General features: G+C 43.4%; 1 protein-coding gene across 1 annotated transcript in view; it reads left to right on the forward strand.

The window, feature by feature from the left end:
• Nucleotides 1-3515: 3515 nt before the first annotated feature.
• Nucleotides 3516-19168, forward strand: part of AMFR (autocrine motility factor receptor) — a 35306-nt gene continuing 19653 nt past the window's right edge. The window contains exons 1-3 of the mRNA XM_036274229.1: nt 3516-3997; nt 14998-15090; nt 17599-17763. Of these exons, the coding sequence (XP_036130122.1) occupies nt 3731-3997; nt 14998-15090; nt 17599-17763 (525 nt within the window). The 5' untranslated portion in view covers nt 3516-3730. The remainder of the gene's footprint in view (nt 3998-14997; nt 15091-17598; nt 17764-19168) is intronic.

The following is a 19168-nucleotide window of genomic DNA, read 5'->3' on the forward strand; positions in this document are numbered from 1 at the left end:
CGACCCAGGTACATGCCCTTGGCCGGAATCAAAACCGCGACTCATTGGTCCGAGGGCTGACATTTCCACTGAGCCAAACCAGCCAGGACAGATTTCAAGTATTTCAAAACATGAAAATAGCAACAATGTATCTAGTTGTGAATATTGCTCTACATAAACTCTGGTTTGTCTGAAATGACATTTTTTAAAATTGAATTTATTGGGGTGACTGATTAACAAAACTATATAGGTTTCAGGTGTACAGTTCTGTAATACATCATCTGTATATAGTATTGTGTGTTCACCCCAAATCAAATCTCCTTCCATCAACATTTATTCCCTTTACACCCTCTTCTACCTCCCCCCACCCCCTTTGTGTCTGGTAATCACCATACTGTTGCCTATATGACACATTTATTTCCTTTAAATCAAACCACAGCAGCCACCATCTCACAAAGATGGCAGGAAGTTCAGTCTCTCAGCCATGATTGGGAGTTGGAGGCCTACCCATGTCTCACAAGAATCAATTCTGAAGGCATAAATGGTACTCTGAAATGAAGGTGGAGGTGGAGGGAGCTCTACTCTGGTAAACTCCACAGATACATTCTTGTCCAAGTCTACCGCCTTTTTAAAGTCTAGCACCTTGCCTCCCTGCCACACTTTGGCCTTGGGACTCAATTGACACAGGTAGTCCCTATGCTTATTGTCCAGCCTTCCAGGGTACAGTATTCATCCCTTCTGTGTCTTGCCTCCTGCCCTGGTCCTGTCATGGAGTAGGACCCAGTACAAAGAACCAGAAATATTGGTTGATTTTAGAAGGTGGGTAATGTCCTTAACAAAAAAATCCTCAGGGAAGGATGTGCAAAAGCCTGGCTACCTTCTTGGAGGGGGAGAGGAAAAAATGTTGATAGAACAAAACTAATATCCTAGTAAAGTATCCAGACACAAACCTTTAAAAACCTTTTAAAATGCAAATAAACAATACCTATATAGAGGGTTAATTTCACCTATTCTCGTATTGAATCTTAAGAAAGTTCAAGTTTCTAAAAGTTTTCGATTAATTTATAGTTCTTACGTAGTCAGAACCAAAAGTAAAGAGTTGCTATTAAACACTTTATAAATTATTACAGAAAACAGGTAGTCTAAAGTTTTTTTTTTTTTTAACTTAGCAGTGATTATATGATTACAAAAGAGTACAGAACTGAAATTTAAGGTGGTGGAATATTGTAAAATAATAAGGGCATATATATTAACAGCATTTCTTTATTGCGACAGGACAAGTTGGCTGTGGTATTTGGTAACTATAGTGACTACTATAGTGACTTGGATTGAACATTGATCATCTGATAATGGTTTAGACATTTTTTTAAATAATTTTTTTCTTTATTAATTTTAGAGAGAGGAAAGGAGAGAGAGAGGGTTAGAAACATCGATGAGAGAGAACATTGATTGGCTGCCTCCTGCATGTCCCCCGCTGGGGATTGGGCCCACAACCTGGGCATGTGCCCTGACCAGAAATTGAACTGGCAACCTCTTGGTGCATGGGTCGATGCTCAACCACTGAGCCACACCGGCTGCGCTAAATTTTTTTTTTCTTTATTGATTTTAGAGAGAGAGGAAGGGAGAGGGAGAGAGAACATCGATTGGCCGCCTCGTGCATGCTTCCATTTGGGGATTTGGCCCACAACCTGGGACTATGCCCTGACTGGGAATTGACCTCTCGGTGCATGGGTCAGTGCTCAAAAACTGAGCCACACTAGTCAGGCTGGTTTAGAAATTATGGGGCTCAGATAAAGTAGAATACTTCTCTGGACAATTACAATCATTTTTTCAAAACAAAGCTTTACCAATACAATTGAAAGTTTATCATTTTAACCAAATGGCTGTGGGGAGAGGACCAAAGAGAACTGAAGTGTAATATTCATATAGGCCTCATAAAAAAGTTGGGGATGGGGGAGGAGTAACCACTTGTCCCCCTTCCCCGCCAAAAGCAGAACTATTGTGTTCTGTCACGGATGCTTCTAAAAATTCTAAGATGGGTGACAATGACCTGGAGAAATCTTTTTTGTTGTTTTCTAATTATTAGATTTTATCCCGACGATTTGTCTTTATGTTAGTTGTAATTCCAGTTTGGTCCCGGGACAGGGTCTGTGTAGCTTCTATTCACTCCGCCGCCGTTTTGGAATTCCCATCCTTTCTCTAATTACTAGATTTAAAATATTAGAATATTAAGAATAAAAGAGACTTTGAAGATAATTTAGTCCTTTTGAAAGTTTGTAAGATTCAATAAGTACTTACTGAACACCTACTGTGGGCCAGGCACTATTATAGGTCTTGGGAACACGGGGATGAATAAACCAAAGTAACACTTTTGCTGTTTTTTTTTTTGGTAATGAGCTTTATTGAACTGTAATTCACATATTGAGACATATGTCACCATTTAAACTGCCAAGTGAATGATTTTTAGTATATTCAGGGTTGTGCAACCATCACAATTTTAGAACATTTTCATTACTTCACAAAGAAATCCATATTGAGCCCCACCCCCCAGTTCTATCATGCCCCTATCCCTAAGCAACCATTAATCTACTTTCTGCATCTATAAATGTATTTGCCTATTCTGGACATTTCACATAAATGGAATTACAACATGTGCCCTTTTGGTCTGGGCTGCTTTCAGTAAATGTTTTCAAGGCTTGGCCAGGTTGTAACATGTGTCAGTACTTCCCTCGGTTTTATGGCCGAATAAAATTCCACTGTATCTTTATTTTTTGATTCATCCCTTGATGGACATTAGGGTCGTTACCAAATAATGATGCTATCAACACCTGCAAGTTTTATGTGGATTATGTTTTCATTTCTTTGGGTATTCCTCTAGCAGTGGAATTGCTAGGTAAAATGGTCACTCTCATGTTGAATTTATTTTTAGGAACTATTTTCCAAAGTAGCGGTACCTTATTTGACATTTCTACCTGGTGTATGAGGAAACAGATTTTTATTTTCTGCTAAATCAGGTTCGTTTTAAATTTTGCTCGAGGCTACTAGTAAACAGCAGAAACTTGACAGTTTTTAATTGGCAACCAGTTTAAGACTTCATTAATAGTCTTTGTTTTGGGGTCAGGTCCTCTATTTTCATCGCTTTTGTCCACCAGGGAAGCTGCTAGGCCCACGGGGTGCTCAGGGGTAACCTCCCGGGGGGTGGGGGGCCTCAAGAACATGAAGTGGCCGGACGCCTGGTGGCCCAGGTCCCTGAGTCCTGCCGACCAGCCACGCGGCCTGGGCTCGACCTCCCGTCAGCGCCGGCGGGCTGAGTGACGCGCGTCGGCTCGCCCCGGCGGCTGTCCGTTGGGTCTGCGGCCCGGCCAGCCGGCGGTCGGCGAGGATAATGCTGGGTGCAGGGACCCAGGGCCCGCGGCCGCGGCCCTACCCGGCCAGGCGGCGGCGCGACCGCTGGGGGCGGGGGACCGAGGCCGCGCCCCCGCGCCCGTCCCGCCCGCACCCTGCTGGAGGCGGCGACCCGCCCCGAGCCCGCCGAGGCTCTTCCGCGCCGGCAGGGGCAGCAGCGGGAGCGGCGCGAGCGGCCAGGAGCGGCCCAGCCCGGCCCGGCGCGGCGGCGGCGGCGGCGGCAGCGGCAGCGGCAGCGGCAGCGGCAGCAGCGACGCCAGAGGCTGTGGGCGCCGTTCGCGAGGCCGCCGCGGGGGCCCGGCCGCAGCGCGGGGAGGCCTGGGGGCTGGAGGCCGCCGCTGCCGCCATGCCGCTGCTCTTCCTCGAGCGCTTCCCCTGGCCCAGCCTCCGCACCTACACGGCCCTCAGCGGCCTGGCCCTGCTCGGCACCATCGTCAGCGCCTACCGCGCCCTCAGCCAGCCCGAGGCCGAGGCCGCGCCGGGGCCCGGCGAGCCGGAGCTCATAGCGGCCCCGGTGCAGCCGGATCCGGCCGCGGCCGCCCGGCTGAGCGCCGGGGGACCCGGGGTCCGCGACGTGGCCCAGTACCTGCTCTCCGACAGCCTCTTCGTGTGGGTGAGCGAGGCTGCCCGGCCGCGGGGGGCGCGCGGGGGCCGCCATGGCACCCATTATCTGCGGGGGGCGTGGCTGGGGCGAGGGTCCCCTCCCCCGGGCCACCGAGGGCGAGGTGGGGGCGGGGGCGGGGGCGCGCTGCCGAGGGCGACCGTGAGGTTTCGGGGTGGCGGGGAGGTCGGGGGTCGTGAGAAGGGGCGGCCCGAGGGGAGGGCTGGAGGAAAGGGTCGGGGCGCGGGGACGCGGGGGACGGGAGCCGACGGGGGAGGTTCGGGGTGTGTCTGGGGGGCCTCGCGGGAGGAAAGCGGAAGACCCCAGAGAGCAGGGATGCCCCTCGAGAGTGCGCTTGGCGAGGCCGTTGCGGCTCTTTCGTTAAGTCGTGGGGGGAAGTCAGGCGGTTCCGAGTCGCCGAGCCCGCCGGCTGAGCGGGTTTCGGGCCGCGGAGGGCCAGGCCGGATCCAGGTGTTGCGTGTGGGGCCTTGGGGGCATTTGGGTGTGTTCGGACATTCCAGCTGGGGAGAGCCCTTCTCCCGCGACTGTTTTTGCCACTTAGTCTGGGACTGTCCAACAGACCCACACGCCGGGCTTCCTTTGCTGCTGCTCTTACTGCGGGTTCGCGACGGCGGCGTCTTCCTTCGACGCGAGGCCGGCGACGCGCGAGGCTGGCGACGCGCGAGGCCGGCGACGCGCGAGGCCGGCGACGCGAGGCCCGCTCGGCTCTCATTGACGCGGGATTCTCCGCAGCGATGCGCGGTACAGCGGCTTCCAGAGTGTCTGCCAGTGCAAGAGAGGCTCCATTTACAAGGCAGAGATGCTGGTTTCGCTTATTAAAACAGAAAACAGATCATTTCAGGCTGGGCAGATCAACAGTTATTTTGACGAAAGAACTTTGCTTCCACCTTGGCCTGGAATGTCTCTTCTATAAATCCCACAGTGATCAGAAATCTCGCTTTTGGGTTTACTGTGGTGTCTTGGGCTTGTCTCGGTTTGCAAGCTCCCATTGGGGGTTGAGAGTAGGCTGTAAATGACTAAGATTAATATTCCAAGTATAAAGATGATGTGCAACTCATTTGTTATAATTAATCCCACTGTGCTTCATGGGGAAGCAGTGGGATTTGTGAACTCGGGGCTGTGGATTAAGTCTCCTGGCCTTTTGATGAAGAGATTAGCAGAAGGCAGTGGGGGGTGAAGTTCTGTTCTTGCACCTTTGTGTAAGGCTGAACCATACATTACCAGATCAAGAAAGTACCCCCTCACATCTCTTAATTTCAAATCTATTTTTGCATTTGAGTTAGCAGGTAAACATCTTAAAGTAATGTAAAGAGTGCTTTTGTGAAATGTTAAGATTATAGTTTTTGATATATATATATATTTTTTATCCTCACCCGAGGACATTTTTCCTTTTTTTTTTTTTTTGTTCAGATAGAGCGGGAGGGAGAGAGAGGAAGAGAAAGCGAGAGAAACATCGATGTGAAGGGACACATCGAGTGGCTGCCACCCGCACGACCAACCAGGGCCGGGGACAAACTGCAACCGAGGTACATGCCCTTAGCGGGAACCGAACCCGGGTCTCTCTGTACCGCAGGCCGACGCTCTAACCGCTGAGCCAAACCGGCCAGGGCTGATATATATATTTTTTTATTCTCACCTGAGCACATTTTTGCATTTATCTTCAGATGGAGCTGGAGGGAGAGAAGGGAGAAGAGAGAGAGAAACATCAATGAGAGAGAGACATATTGAGTGGTTGCTACCTGCACAACCCAACCAGGGCCGGGGACAAACTGCAACTGAGGTACGTGCCCTTAGCGGGAACCGAACCCGGGTCTCTCCAGTCCGCGGGCCGATGCTCTAACCACGGAGCACCGGCCAGGGCGTTTTTTTACCCCCCATGTTTTGTTCAGATAGAGTGAGAGGGAGAGAGAGAGAAACATCGATGTGAAAGGGACACACTGAGTGGCTGCCACCCGCACGACCAAGCAGGGCCGGGGACAAACTGCAACTGGGGTACATGCCCTTAGCAGGAACCGAACATGGGTCTCTCTGGACCGCAGGCCAATGCTCTAACTGCTGAGCCAAACTGGCCAGGGCGGCCAGGGCATTTTTTAAGTGTAGGATATAAATAAACCTTTGAGAAGCAACCACTATGGTATTTATATAATAACTGCTGGTATCATTTAATGATTTTTTTCCCCTTAGGAGATTTTGTGTGTGTGTGTGTGTTTTTTTTTAAAACAAACCCATGTTCAAATTTCAAGGTTAACACAACTCTTCATAAAACAGCCTGTTGATTTTTTTCTGCGAAAGTTTTTAATTTTAAGAAAAATTTATTTTCTTCCTAGCGTTTTCAGTAGTCGTCATACCTCATGCAAGTTTAATATTTCTTCCTATCTGTCGATATACTTTTTCTTTTTCAATTGATCTTCTTACTGGTTTTCTTCCATAGTTTCTCTGTGGTTTTCATGCTTTCATCTTGGTCTGCCTTGGTTTCTCAGACCCTCCCTGTGTGCACTGTTGAGTTTTCCTACTCGTCATCCATTACATAGTTTCTGCTTTCCTAGCTGAGTAGGAGTTGCGATCTCAAAGACCACCTCAGTGGAGGGACAGACAGCATTATCGAGTGAATAGATAGATGGTGGGGCCTTTGTGAAAATGAATCCTGTCTGTGCCTTGCCCAAATACATTCAGATTCCATTTTTGAAAACCAGGCAAGACATAACAAAAACTGATTGATGTTTCTGCCAGTTTGCAAATCCTGCTAGCTATTGTTTGGCAATTGGAATCTCTAAAATGTATCTTTGTAGAGCACAAGGTAGATTCACATAGGTCTAATGGCATCTCAGGAGGTTTTTGACTAATAACTCAATTTAAAACCTTTCAAAGGTACTATTTGGGGCACCCTGGAGTGCACAGTGTGAACGTTTCACCCTACCCTCAAAAGCAATCCAGATACAAATAAGGCAAAATTAGATAAGTGATAATAGACATATAAAAAAAACATGGTAGAATTTGGAGGAAAGAGAAACTGATGCCTAGTTAAGGATGCCTGGAAGGTGGCATTTGAACCCAGCCTTGGAAGATGGGTGGGATCTCAGTAGAGAAAACAGCCTCAGACTGGTGCTATGGGCAGTGTATAATTTAAACTGGGCTGTTAAATTAAAACTCTGATAGATCCTCTGATTTCATAGTGAGCTTGTTTGGGAAAGTGAAGGGGGCGGTGGAGACTCAGGAGATGGGGTAGGTGACCCTCCTGTGTGAGAGAAAGGGAGAGGTGAGTGACCTCTCTGAAAGTATAGTTCACCTAGTGTGGACCTCTGGCAATTCAGTTCATTTTCACCTGGGTTACTTGTTTTTGTTTTTATCCTCACCCGAGGATATTTTTCCATTTTTTGCACACATAGAATGGGAGGGAGAGAGAGGAAGGGAGAGAGAGTGAGAAACATCGACGTGAAGGGACACATCGAGTGGCTGCCACCCGCACAACCAACCAGGGCCGGGGACAAACTGCAACCGAAGTACGTGCCCTTAGCGGGAACCGAACCCGGGTCTCTCCGGACCGCAGGCCGACGCTCCAACCGCTGAGCCAAACCGGCCAGGGTGCTGGGTTACTTGTTAAATGTAGTTTATCACACTCTACCTGGGGATCAATTCCAGGGAAAAGAATGGAGCCTTGGAATTTTCATTTTGATTAATGTCCAAGGTGATTTTAGGAACACTGTTGGTAGAGAAACTGATTAAGGAGAGGATGGGATGTGGGGTAATGTCAGATTATGTAAACCTAACGTGCTGCACTAAGGAGTATGGACATTATTTGGTGGGCCATAGGGTTAAATGGGAGTGGAGGGGAGGAGGGGCTGTCATGATGAGATGATTTTTTTCAGGGGATTGTCTATGGCAGCAGTGGGGAAGATGGATTTATGTAGAATGGGAGGAGGCCTGGAGGTGTAGTGACCTAAGTCCTCCTCCCTTCAAAGAAGTCACTCCAGGTGGCCCTCTGGCATGGACATTGAGAAAATGTTGGAGAGGAGGCACCAGGGTTCTTATGCTGACAAATATCTCAAGTTTGACATGAGCTCTTTTCCTCATGCCTTTCTAGAACTGTCATTCAAAAGTTTCATTCAGATTAAGTTTTGTTATTTATTTCTAGGCTTATTTTATCTTTTTCAGATGTTACTTCCATTGAAGTACTACCTCTTGATTCATTCCATCATTGTTTTGTACCCTTCAGGTTTTTTTGTTTTTTTTTTAATCCTTACCCGAGGACATTTTTCCATTTTTTTGTTCAGATAGAGTGGGAGGGGGGGAGAGAGAGAGAGAAACATCGATGTGAAAGGGACACATTGAGTGGTTGCCACCCACATGACCCAGCCAGAGCTGGGGACAAACTGCAACCAAGGTACGTGCCCTTAGCGGGAACCGAACCCGGGTCTCTCTGGACCTCAGGCTGACGCTCTAACCGCTGAGCCAAACCGGCCAGGGCTAAACTTTTTTTTTCTTTATTGATTTTAGAGAGAGATAGAAATATCGATGAGAGAGAACAATGATTGGCCACCTCCCACATGCCCCTCACTGGGGATTTGGCCCACAACCTGGGCATGTGTCCTGACCGGGAATTGAACCGGTGATCTATTGGTGCATGGGTCGATGCTCAACCACTGAACCACACCGGCTAGACCCTTCAGGGTTTTTTTTGCTTTTCCTCGTCTTCATTTTTACTCATTATTTTTATTACTTTCTCCTTCTGTTTTTTTTTTTTTTTCTTTTGTGTGGACTTGCCTCTAAAACTGCAAGAGGACATGATAAAATGGTGAAATAGAAATATGAAACAGACTTAATTATATGCAAATCTGAATTAACTATATGGAAATCAAATAATTTCAAAGAAAAAAAATAACCAGAAACAAAAATGGATAAAAGTAAACCGACCATTGAGAGCAGAAATTGGCAAACTGTGGTGGCCTGTTGGGCCTGGCGTGTTTTTGTACAGTCGGTCAGCTAATAATGTTTTGGTTTTTTTTTTTATTCTAGAGAGAGGAAGGGAAAGGGAGAGAGACAGAAACATCAGTGAAGGAGAACATGGATTGGCTGCCTCCTGCATGCCCCCCTCCTGGGCATTTGGCCCACAACCTGGGCATGTGCCCTGACCAGGAATTGAACCGGCGACCTTTTGGTGCATGGGTTGACCCTCAGCCACAGAGCCACACCGGCTGGGCTTTGGTTTTTACATTTTTAAAGGAAGAATATGGGACAGAGAGTGTGTGGCCCCATATATTTACTCATATGATAGCTCATTAGAGGAAAAGTTGCAGACTTCTGCTTTGAATAGCCCATCTTCACCTAATTATACAACTTCAGAACTGAAACTAATTTATTAGGTTTGAGTCTTTATGAGTTGACTGTTCCAAAGAAAATTAGAGAAAAATGGTAGCTCCATAAATATTGGAACAGCTGAAGAAAAAGACTAAATTTACAAATACATCTCAATAAATTTAACTTAAAAATATAGAAAAATCTTCTGGGTCAGGAGGAAGGATACTGCTATTTGATCATTCGCTAGATGTGTACTGAGTGCTTTGCATATATAATCTAATTTATTTCTCTAGTATTATGAAAAGGAATACAAATGTAATAAGGGGATGGATGCTCCTTTGCATTTTATTGCCATTTTATACTGTCACTGGTTGCCTGCAGAGAGGTTAGTATATTCCAGTTGTCCTTAAAGGGAGGAGACAGACAAATGATGTGTGGGGGTTTTCTGTAGTTAGTGCTGGTGTTAAATAGGAGACTAAGAAATACCCATATTCATCATGTCTTTGAAGCAGTTCTTGGTATTTTAACCACATTTCATCACAGGCTCATAACTAATGTCCCTTGGTGCCCAGCACTTTTTTGGATCAAAATACCTCCAAGGTTACAGTGTTAAATGTGGCTAAGCCATTTGTTATCATCCTTTTCTCTTTTCCTTGCATGTTAAGCAATCTTATCATTTAGTTTGTTTTCTCAGAACAGTAGAACCATTTTGCGTGGGAAATTTTATTGAGGGACCTTAGAGTAAAGGCCTGTATGCCTAAGTGTGGGGGTTCCTTGAGACAGTATGATCTGACTGTTCTGGTACAGGCTGCTCAGGGACCTATTTTTTACTTAGTGTAGACTAATAAAAAATAAAGGCATTTGGTGGGGTTTTAAAAAATAATACTTTAAGTTTTTGCTGTGTTATAGATATGAGAAACTTTCCTGAACCTTTTTTTAAAAGTTTTTATTGACTTCAGAGAGAGGAAAGGAGAGGAAGAGAAAGTAGAAACATCGATTAGCTGCCTCCTGCAGGCCCCCTACTGGGGATCGAGCCCACAACCCAGGTATGTGCCCTGACCAGGAATCGAACCGGCAACCTCCTGGTGCATGGCACCACGCTCAGCAAACTGAGCCATGTTAGCTGGGCTGAAACTTTTCTTAATATAGTAGAAATACTATGTGTTACAACATTAACTAATGACTTAGACCACCTAGTTTTGGTTTGTACCTCCTCAGTCTCCCATCATGTTATGAGAAAAATAATGTGGCATTTCAGACCTGGTCAGATTAGTTAATAGATTCTAAACTTAAAAAAATTAATTAGTAATGCATTCTCATAGTACAAAAGTTACCAAGCACACACGTGATACACAGTGAAAAGTAAGTCTCCAATCTCCTTGCTACCTGCTCCCCTCCAAAAGAAGTGGCCATTATCAGTTCCTTGTATGTAATTAGTGCTGAGGTTAAGTAGAAGACTAAGACAACCAGATTAGATCAAGTCCTTGACACAGTTCACCTGTACATATTAAACAGTGTGTGTGTATACATATTTCTTTTTACACAGGAGTAGCATAGTAATCATATTTCTATACTTTGCTTTTTTTTTTTTTAAGTGAAGACGTTATCTTGAAGGTTCCATATAATACTAGTAAACATAAAGCTGCTGAGTTAGTTTTCCTGGCTTCATTGTATTCCACCGAATGGCTGTTTTATCGTTTATTGAACTTGTCTCCCTCCTGCTTTATAATAACAGAAAAATGGGCACTTTGCTTTCCATTGTCCTGCCATTATGAACAGTGCTCCAGTGAATTCCTTATACTTACATTTAACTTTGGAGTCTGTCTACAAGCAAAAATTGGTTAGCTATATAGAGCAGATAAAAAGAGGTTAGTACTTCTGTGGTCTACGTGGATAAAGTAGTGGTTTGGATGAGGCTTGCTGGAAGTGAGCCTCCTTGTGATTATTGGAGGTGAGAAGGTTTGTCCTGGTCCTATGGATTTAAATCTGGGCTGAAGTGTTGTTTCTGCAAGAATATCACTGGTGACGCAGTGGGATCTGATTTGGGGTTTGCTTTTAAATGAGGAATGCTACAGTTATGTTTCTTTCCATATTTGCAATTTTTTAAGACTTTGTTAATTTTAAAGTTGAGAATGTATCTTATTGGAATGACACAATATTTGTGAAATTAAGATATTTTCTATAAATTAGCATAGAATAGTTATTAGTAATTGTTAAGGTTTAAAAAAAACTGTCATAATCTTAAAATAATTTTTAGTTGCTTCCACTCTTGTGTAGTTTAAGCCTTTCTATAAAATTCCCAAATGATTATCTCTTTCTCTGTTCATAACTTCCCTTTCTAATATCTGTGTATCTTCTCAAGCCGACTTTTCCTTCTGTCAACTGATTATAGTTGGCACTAATACATTGCCAACAGGAATCCTCAATTTGAGGTGTAGTGAAAAAAGAAACTTTATTCAGTGCAAACAACTTAATTGTGATACAAGAGGGCTGTGAGAACAGCACAGCTGTGGAACAGCTCCATAGTGTCACGGGTCAATTATGAAGCAGCGTGGCAAACAGTACTGTTGGGAGGAGCAAGGCCGCTCTCTGGCTGGACAGCTCTGCTCCAGGCTGGTCTGCTCCACCTGCTCCCACTCGGCCCTGCTCCAGGCTGGTCTGCTCTACTCTGCTCCCATGACATGTCTTCAGTGTTTCCACTCCAGTCAAAGAAACAGTCTTCACTCTTCAGTAGAAAGAGAAAGTGTGCTCCCTGAGCCAGAGCACAGCTGACTTTCTGTGTTCATGCAAATAAGGACTCCAAATGTTTACAGTTTGATTGGTCCAAAAGGCACTGTCCTGAATAGTCAGAATGGAGCCACTTATTGGTTGGTGAAGATGCTGATGGGGATATATCTTCACAGCTCTGATTAGACCAGGAATGGCCCAGTCCTATTGGTTGAAATAGGATTCCAGAAACTCCTTTATAAGGGCTGGCTCAGATGGCAGGAACACAGTGTATGCAGGCAATTCAGTGCAGGCTTCTCCCTGAAGTGCAGTTTGGGTGGAGAGGACCCTTTTTAGATGTGACTGATAGGCTCTGCTTTAAATTTGAGCCCAGTTAGCCACCAGGAGCCCGTCTTGGCATCTTCTGTGTCAGGGTTCACACTTCTTTCCCTTGCTAATATTAACTCTTACATTTAAATTAAAATAGGAAATGGCTATATGTGGGTGATGGGATTAAGAGGGCTTTTTGTTTTGGGCTTAAAAAAAAAGATACAAAATTTGTACACCTTTGAATTTAGAAAAGCTTCTTTTAAAAAGTTTGAGAAATAGGAATTAATACCTCATTTTTTGTTTTGTAGTCCAAGATGTTCAAGAATGCTGTTTTGGGTAGAGAAATTAAGCAACCCTAAATTTGCTTTCTTTCCTTTGTTCTTAATAGTTGCCTGACTGTTCTGTTAGATATTTTCCAAGTTCCATGTCTTGTAGATTTTAAAAGCTCTTTGAATGTAGGTGCTAAATGTGTTGAATTTATTGCATATGCCTACGTGCAAAAGCAGGAAGAATTCTTTTTAAAAAGTATGCTGTAGTTAGGCTAGGGTATGTTTGGCTGATTTTAAGAATCCTGTTCAGTTTAGGGATGTGGCCTGAGGGATTGTAGTTGTGGTTTTGTTTTAGGACGAGTTTCTTAATTAACATGAGTGAGGTTTCCATTGACTGGTTTAGAAGCACAATGGAGATGAGCCATTTTAACACCTATTTCATCACCTTAAAAATTAGGATACTAAGCCATTTGTTGGAATGTTTTGAATGGGGCTGTTCCACAGGGAATCTTAAGTTAGGGATATAGAGTATTTTGGATAACTAATTTGGGATTCTTTTCTCTTTTCTTGGTTATTTGAAGGGATTTAATTACCAGAACAGTTTCTTTTTTCAGCAGAACTATTTTTGATTCAGTTCTTTAAAAATATGTCACATACTTCCTTGTCCCATTAGACAGGCAGAATAAACTAAACATAATTAAAATTTTTTCTAATGAATCAGGGCTGTTCTACCAAAAGGGTGGATGGTGTGAGATACTAAGGGGAACCTGAAAGATCTTAGGGAGCTTGCTTCCTTGTATTGATTGCTGTCTTCTGGCTCTTCTTTCTCTTCCTTCTCCTTTTTTATTTTTTAATTTTTTTTATTTTTTATAATGAAGGCCAGCTTCTTTTGCATTTGTCTTCAGATAGAGTGGGAGGGAGAGGGGGAGGAAGAGAGAGAGAAACATCAGTGAGAGAGACACTCCACTGGCTGCCACCCACACAACTTCAAGGGTGGGGGCGCAAACCACAACTGAGGTACGTGACCTTAGTGGGAACCAAACCCGGGTCTCTCTGGACCGTGGGCCGACACTCTTAACTGCTGAGCCAAACCAGCCAGGGCTCCTTTTTTGTTTTTTAAACATTAGTTTCTTCTTTTAAAAGTAGGGGGAGCTCGCTGGTGTGGCTCACTGGTTGAGCATTGACCCATGCACCAAGAGGTCGCTGGTTCAATTCCCAGTCAGGGCACATGCCCAGGTTGTGGGCCAAATCCCCAGTGGGGGACATGCAGGAGGCAGCCAATCAATGTTTTCTCTCATTGATGTTTCTGTCTCTCCCTCTCCCTCTCCCTTCTTCACTCTCTAAAATCAATAAAGAAAAAAAAAATTAAAAAGTAGGGGGAAAAATGACCTAGGAAGAGGAATATGGCCACTTTCATGTAAACGTAGTGAATCAAAGATTGAAGAAGCCTTTCTGTATACATTGTGTTGGTGTTCATTTTTATTTGCTCTAATAAATGCCATCTTTACTGTCTTTATTAAGGTCCTTTTGGCTTTTTGGGGTCATGCACTGTTTTAAAAATTATTTGCGCATCAGTAATGTGCCACACTAGCCTCATGGTCAGGGGCAGCCCACTCTTTCATTTTGTAAGCATTAGATTCGAGCATCTCTTAATTATTTTAAAAACATGCCCCACCTTCTGTTGAAAAGGCCTTGATTTTGCATTGGTGTCTCATGGTTGCCTTTCAGTTCTCAGCCCCTCCTGCCAGTTTTCTCTTCCTTCTTGCAGGTTTGTCAGTTCCAATCCCCTCTAGTGTCCCAGAACCTGTACTTTAAGGCTAACACCATGATAGAGTACTTTTGGGCTAGCAGATGGTCCCTACAATGTATTTTAAAATTTGCATATATATTTTGATTCTCAGTTCTTTGTGTTCTTGTTACTCTTTTGTGACCATCCTCCTATTTGTTTGGCAGGGCAGGATATTTGGGTGCTGGATTTTACTGTTCATGATAACTACATTTTCTAGAAAACTTTTCTTTGAAGCTATCACAATCTTAATATAGGAAATGTTGTACCTAGAGGTGCCTACAGTTTATAAGGTACATACAGTTTTACACATACAGTACAAAGTTAACACATAGTTTGGTTAAAACTAAAGAGGAATGCGGCCTGCTGAGTGTACATATTGGAACAGGCCTCTGAATTTCCTGGTGCCTCTCCTCCCTCTCTTTATCCCTACCCACACCACCGTATAAAACTGTGCCCTTTCAAATATTACTTATCTTGTTCTGGTAGAGAACTGGAAAGCCTCAATCATTAGGAATGATGGCCGAATTCCTAATATAACATTTTAGCATTGCTTTCATGTTCAACAGGAGGAAACAAATTTTCTTTCTTTGGTTTGTGTGCAGGTTCTAGTCAACACTGCTTGCTGTGTTTTGATGTTGATGGCTAAGCTAATCCAATGTATTGTGTTCGGCCCTCTTCGAGTGAGTGAGAGACAGGTAAGTCCAGACAGTAAGGGTGGATTCTTGAGACCAGGATTTCTTTTAACTTTGTAATTGATATAATTTCAAATTTCCAGAGAAGTTGCATGAATGTTACAAAGAACTTGATTCATAGTTAACATTTTGTCTCATTTGCTTAACATTTGCTGTTGTTTCTATATACTTATTTTTTTCTGATATGTTTGAGAGTAAATTGTGGACATCATAATCCTTTACCTCCAAATATTTCAGTGTGTGTTTCCCAAGAGCAAGGATTTTTTTGTGCATAACCATAGCACAATGGTCAAAATCAGGAAATTCAGCGTTGATAAAATATTTTCTGTAATCCACAGTCCATATTCAATGTAGCCAAGTTGGTTCCAATATTGTTCTTTATAGCTGTTTCCCCCACAACTTTTATTAATGTCTTTTTAAAAGAAGCATAGAATTTAGTTTGAATAATCATAACTATCACTCTTTAGAGTATGGATTCTTTTCCAAAGGAATTTACATAGAGATTTAAAATGTTTCCTTTGGAAAAGTAATTTAGGTTTCTTCTACAAGAAGAACATTAGGTGATTTCTTCTTTTTTTTAGGTGAGACAATCTGATTGAACATTATTCTCAGGCTGCACATGTGAGCAGGACATGCTTTCAATAAACAATTCTGCCACAAGACACTGCACGGATTGGCAGTTCCCCAAAGATTTGAGTGCATAGAATATAGAATGCTATGTTTTAAGTAAGAATTTAGAGCCGGCCTTTAAAATAACAACATATGAACAAAACTGTATTTTACTTTATCTTATCTCAGTGCTAAGACAACAGGAACCTACTCCATTAAAAGTATAACAATGGCTTCACTCTGTACTTGCCCTTTTCAACCCAAATCTCCTGTTATCAGATCAGCCAGGTCCTAGTTTAGAGCTGAGCTGCAGTTACTGTAATGGTTGAGCTCTTAGATGCTGTTATGAGCAGGACTGCTTCTTTTCCCAGAGACTTTTTTATTTGTATCATGCCTTTCTTCAAAATATCAACTCCAGAGGTCTCCCAGATGGGATCACTGGAATGTAGACTTTTTTTTTTGTAGACTACAAAAGCTTCTTTTGATGTTTCTTTCTTCTTCAAGAAAATCTTTTGACTTGTGGGTGAAAATTGGTCAGGCTAGGAAAACCATCTAATTGCTGATGGATTGAGCTGGCACCAGTGAGCCTTAGATACTGCTTTCTTTCTCTTTAAAAAACATTTTTTAAAATTCTCACCCGAGGGTGTTTTCATTAACTTTGAGAGAGAAAGAGAGAAACATTGATGTGAGAGAGAAACATGGATCCTTTGCCTCCCCTACATGCCCAGTCCAGGGACTGAACCCGCAACTTATGTATGTGCCCCGACCAGGATGGGACGATGCTCCGACAAACTCTGAACCACACCAGCCAGGGTGGTATAGTAAATATTTTAAAAACTGAAAGTCCTAAGTGTAGGGAAGGATACAGTGAAGCAGATCCACACTGGTCATGGGATGTACACACTTACACAACCTCTATGGAAGTCAGGTTTGGTAATGCTGAAGAAATAGAAACTTGTACAAAGATACTCATTGCAACATTTTCTGAATGGTGAACAATTAAATAGTTTCAGTGTCCATCTGTAACTGCCTAAAATGATATATTCAGAGAATATTCACTGACATTGGAAAGGTTCTTACAATATGATAAGTGAAATAAAGCAGTGTACAGAAAATGTTTTGCACATAGAAAGAAGATAAGAAAATTCATAAAAATGTTAAGGCATCATTTTTTGTTGTATTTTATTTTGTACTTTTATTGATTATGGGCTGCCAAATAAGCATATGTTATTTTTTAATCTAAAAGTTGTTTTAAAAAAAGTCTAGTCTTTTCTGTTTAAGAATTCAGAGAACAGTCCTGGCCGTTTTGGCTCAGTGGTTAGAGTGTCGGTCTGCGGACCAGAGAATCCCATGTTCGGTTCCCACTAAGGGCACGTACCTTGGTTGCCCCTGGTTGGGGTCGTGTGGGTGGCAACCACTCGATGTGTCTCTCTGACACCGATGTTTCTCTCTCTCACTTCCTCCCTCTCTCCCACCCACTCTCTCTGAAGATAAATGCAGAAATGTTCTTGGGTGAGTATTAAAAAAAAAAAAGAATTCAGAGACTGATATGATACAAATGCTACTTGTAATCCTCACCATTCTTTTTTATTTTCTATTGGAAGTATAAGTATATGTATTATTTAATTCATAAGGTACTTGACTAATATCACTCCCCTTTCTTTTGCTAAAATTCCATAAGTGATTTAGGATTACAATCCAAAGTCTGCATATTACTTTCGAGGTGTCTTACCTCTGTTCTTCAGAGGGCTTATTTTTTTCTTTGCCTTTTATTTTTTTGTGAACCAGTGTTAGAACTGAGTGTAGAATATTTCTCCATAGAAGTCAGCTTTTGTTATGTTAACTTCTATTAAATTGGTTAGGTGTGATGGTTCTAACCTTTGTAAACATTTTTCTTTTTAGCACCTCAAAGACAAGTTTTGGAATTTTATTTTCTACAAGTTCATTTTCATTTTTGGTGTGCTGAATGTCCAGACAGTGGGAGAGGTGGTCATGTGGTGCCTCTGGTTTGCTGGACTTGTATTTCTGCATTTGATGGTTCAGCTCTGCAAGGACCGATTTGAATATGTGAGTTTTTAGCTAAGCTCTTTGCTCGCTGTGTCACACATTTGCCAGGTTTACGTCCTGTAATGTGAATGAGCCATAATAGGCATGCCGGAGTAGCTCTCTAGAGGAAGCCTTCTGGATCAGGTACCCACTACCTGTTTCTTGAGGGACTTTCTGCAGCAGCCAAGGACTTTGGGGTCAGTGTCTCCTAGGGAGGTTTCCTCGCCACCCAAAAGGTATTATATTACAGTCCACGTGGGGAAGTTCACCTATGCAAACTGTTTCTATCACAGTGCAAGAAACCTTAATACATAAACGGAATAAAAGCTGATCTCTACCAGACATTTTCTTTTCTAGTTTCCTTCCATTTCTTTCCCCTCTTACTCTGGTTCTCGGAGCTCTTCTTTCTGATTAGTTTACACTGTTTCCACCCCTGGGCAAGGACTGAATTAGCTCTCTGGTTTCCTTGGTCCCAGGAGAAGGGAATCCTTTTCCATCTGGGCACAAGATCTGCCTCTTGGCTTCAGATCAGAGCTGTGCAGGTGAACCCTGACTCTTGAGTGCTCCCGAACTAGTTTCATGGCACCCAAATAAACCTACAGTTCTGCCTTTCATTTAGTTTTTTTTTTTTCTTTATTGATTTTAGAGAGAGAGGAAGTGAGAGGGAGAGAGAGAGAGAAACATGAATGAGAGAACATCAATTGGCTGCCTCCTGCATGCCCCCAGCTGAGGATTGGGTCCATAATCTGGACATGTGTCCCTACTGGGAATTAAACTGGAGACTCTTGGTGCATGGGTCGACGCTCAGCCAGTGAGCCACACTGGCCTGACTACAGTTCTGCCTTTCAGTTGAACCCATCCTAGGGCCTTGTTTGCCCCTTCTTCATGCAGTCACCATGGACCAATGGCTCTTGCCTCCCCAGTGAGTCCATTTCAGTTTTAGAGTCTATAGTTCTTTCACAGTTCAACCCCCACTCAAGGCTAGGAGCAGGAGCTTCTAACCTCCCTAACTTATTTGCTCTCTACATCTTCCTGCTCAGGAGCTCCAGGCCTTCTTTTCTAAGCTGTTGCCTCTCCTTGCATCCTATTAACATAATATTATAATAGTAGTACATCTGCAGCTGGGTATGTTTCAGTTGTCCTCCAAGTGGATTTTGGGGAGGATGGCTAGAGCAAGATCAAAAAAAACAACGGAATGTGGGGCTGTCCTAAGTCCTATTGAATGTTAGAAAAGAGAGTTACAGTCTTCTGGAAAATTGCTTCTAGAGGCCTATAGTTTCACTGGTAGAAGGATTCTTGAGAATCTGAGATGAAAATACAATGTATATTGTTATATTCAGTAGAGTAAATGATAAATATATACATCAACTCATACTCATATTTTGGTTGGTTGGAGAATTTTGGCCATCTGGTAATGGGATGCTTT

Source organism: Molossus molossus, unplaced genomic scaffold (assembly GCF_014108415.1).
Source record: "Molossus molossus isolate mMolMol1 unplaced genomic scaffold, mMolMol1.p scaffold_m16_p_21, whole genome shotgun sequence".
Classification (NCBI taxonomy): domain Eukaryota; kingdom Metazoa; phylum Chordata; class Mammalia; order Chiroptera; family Molossidae; genus Molossus; species Molossus molossus.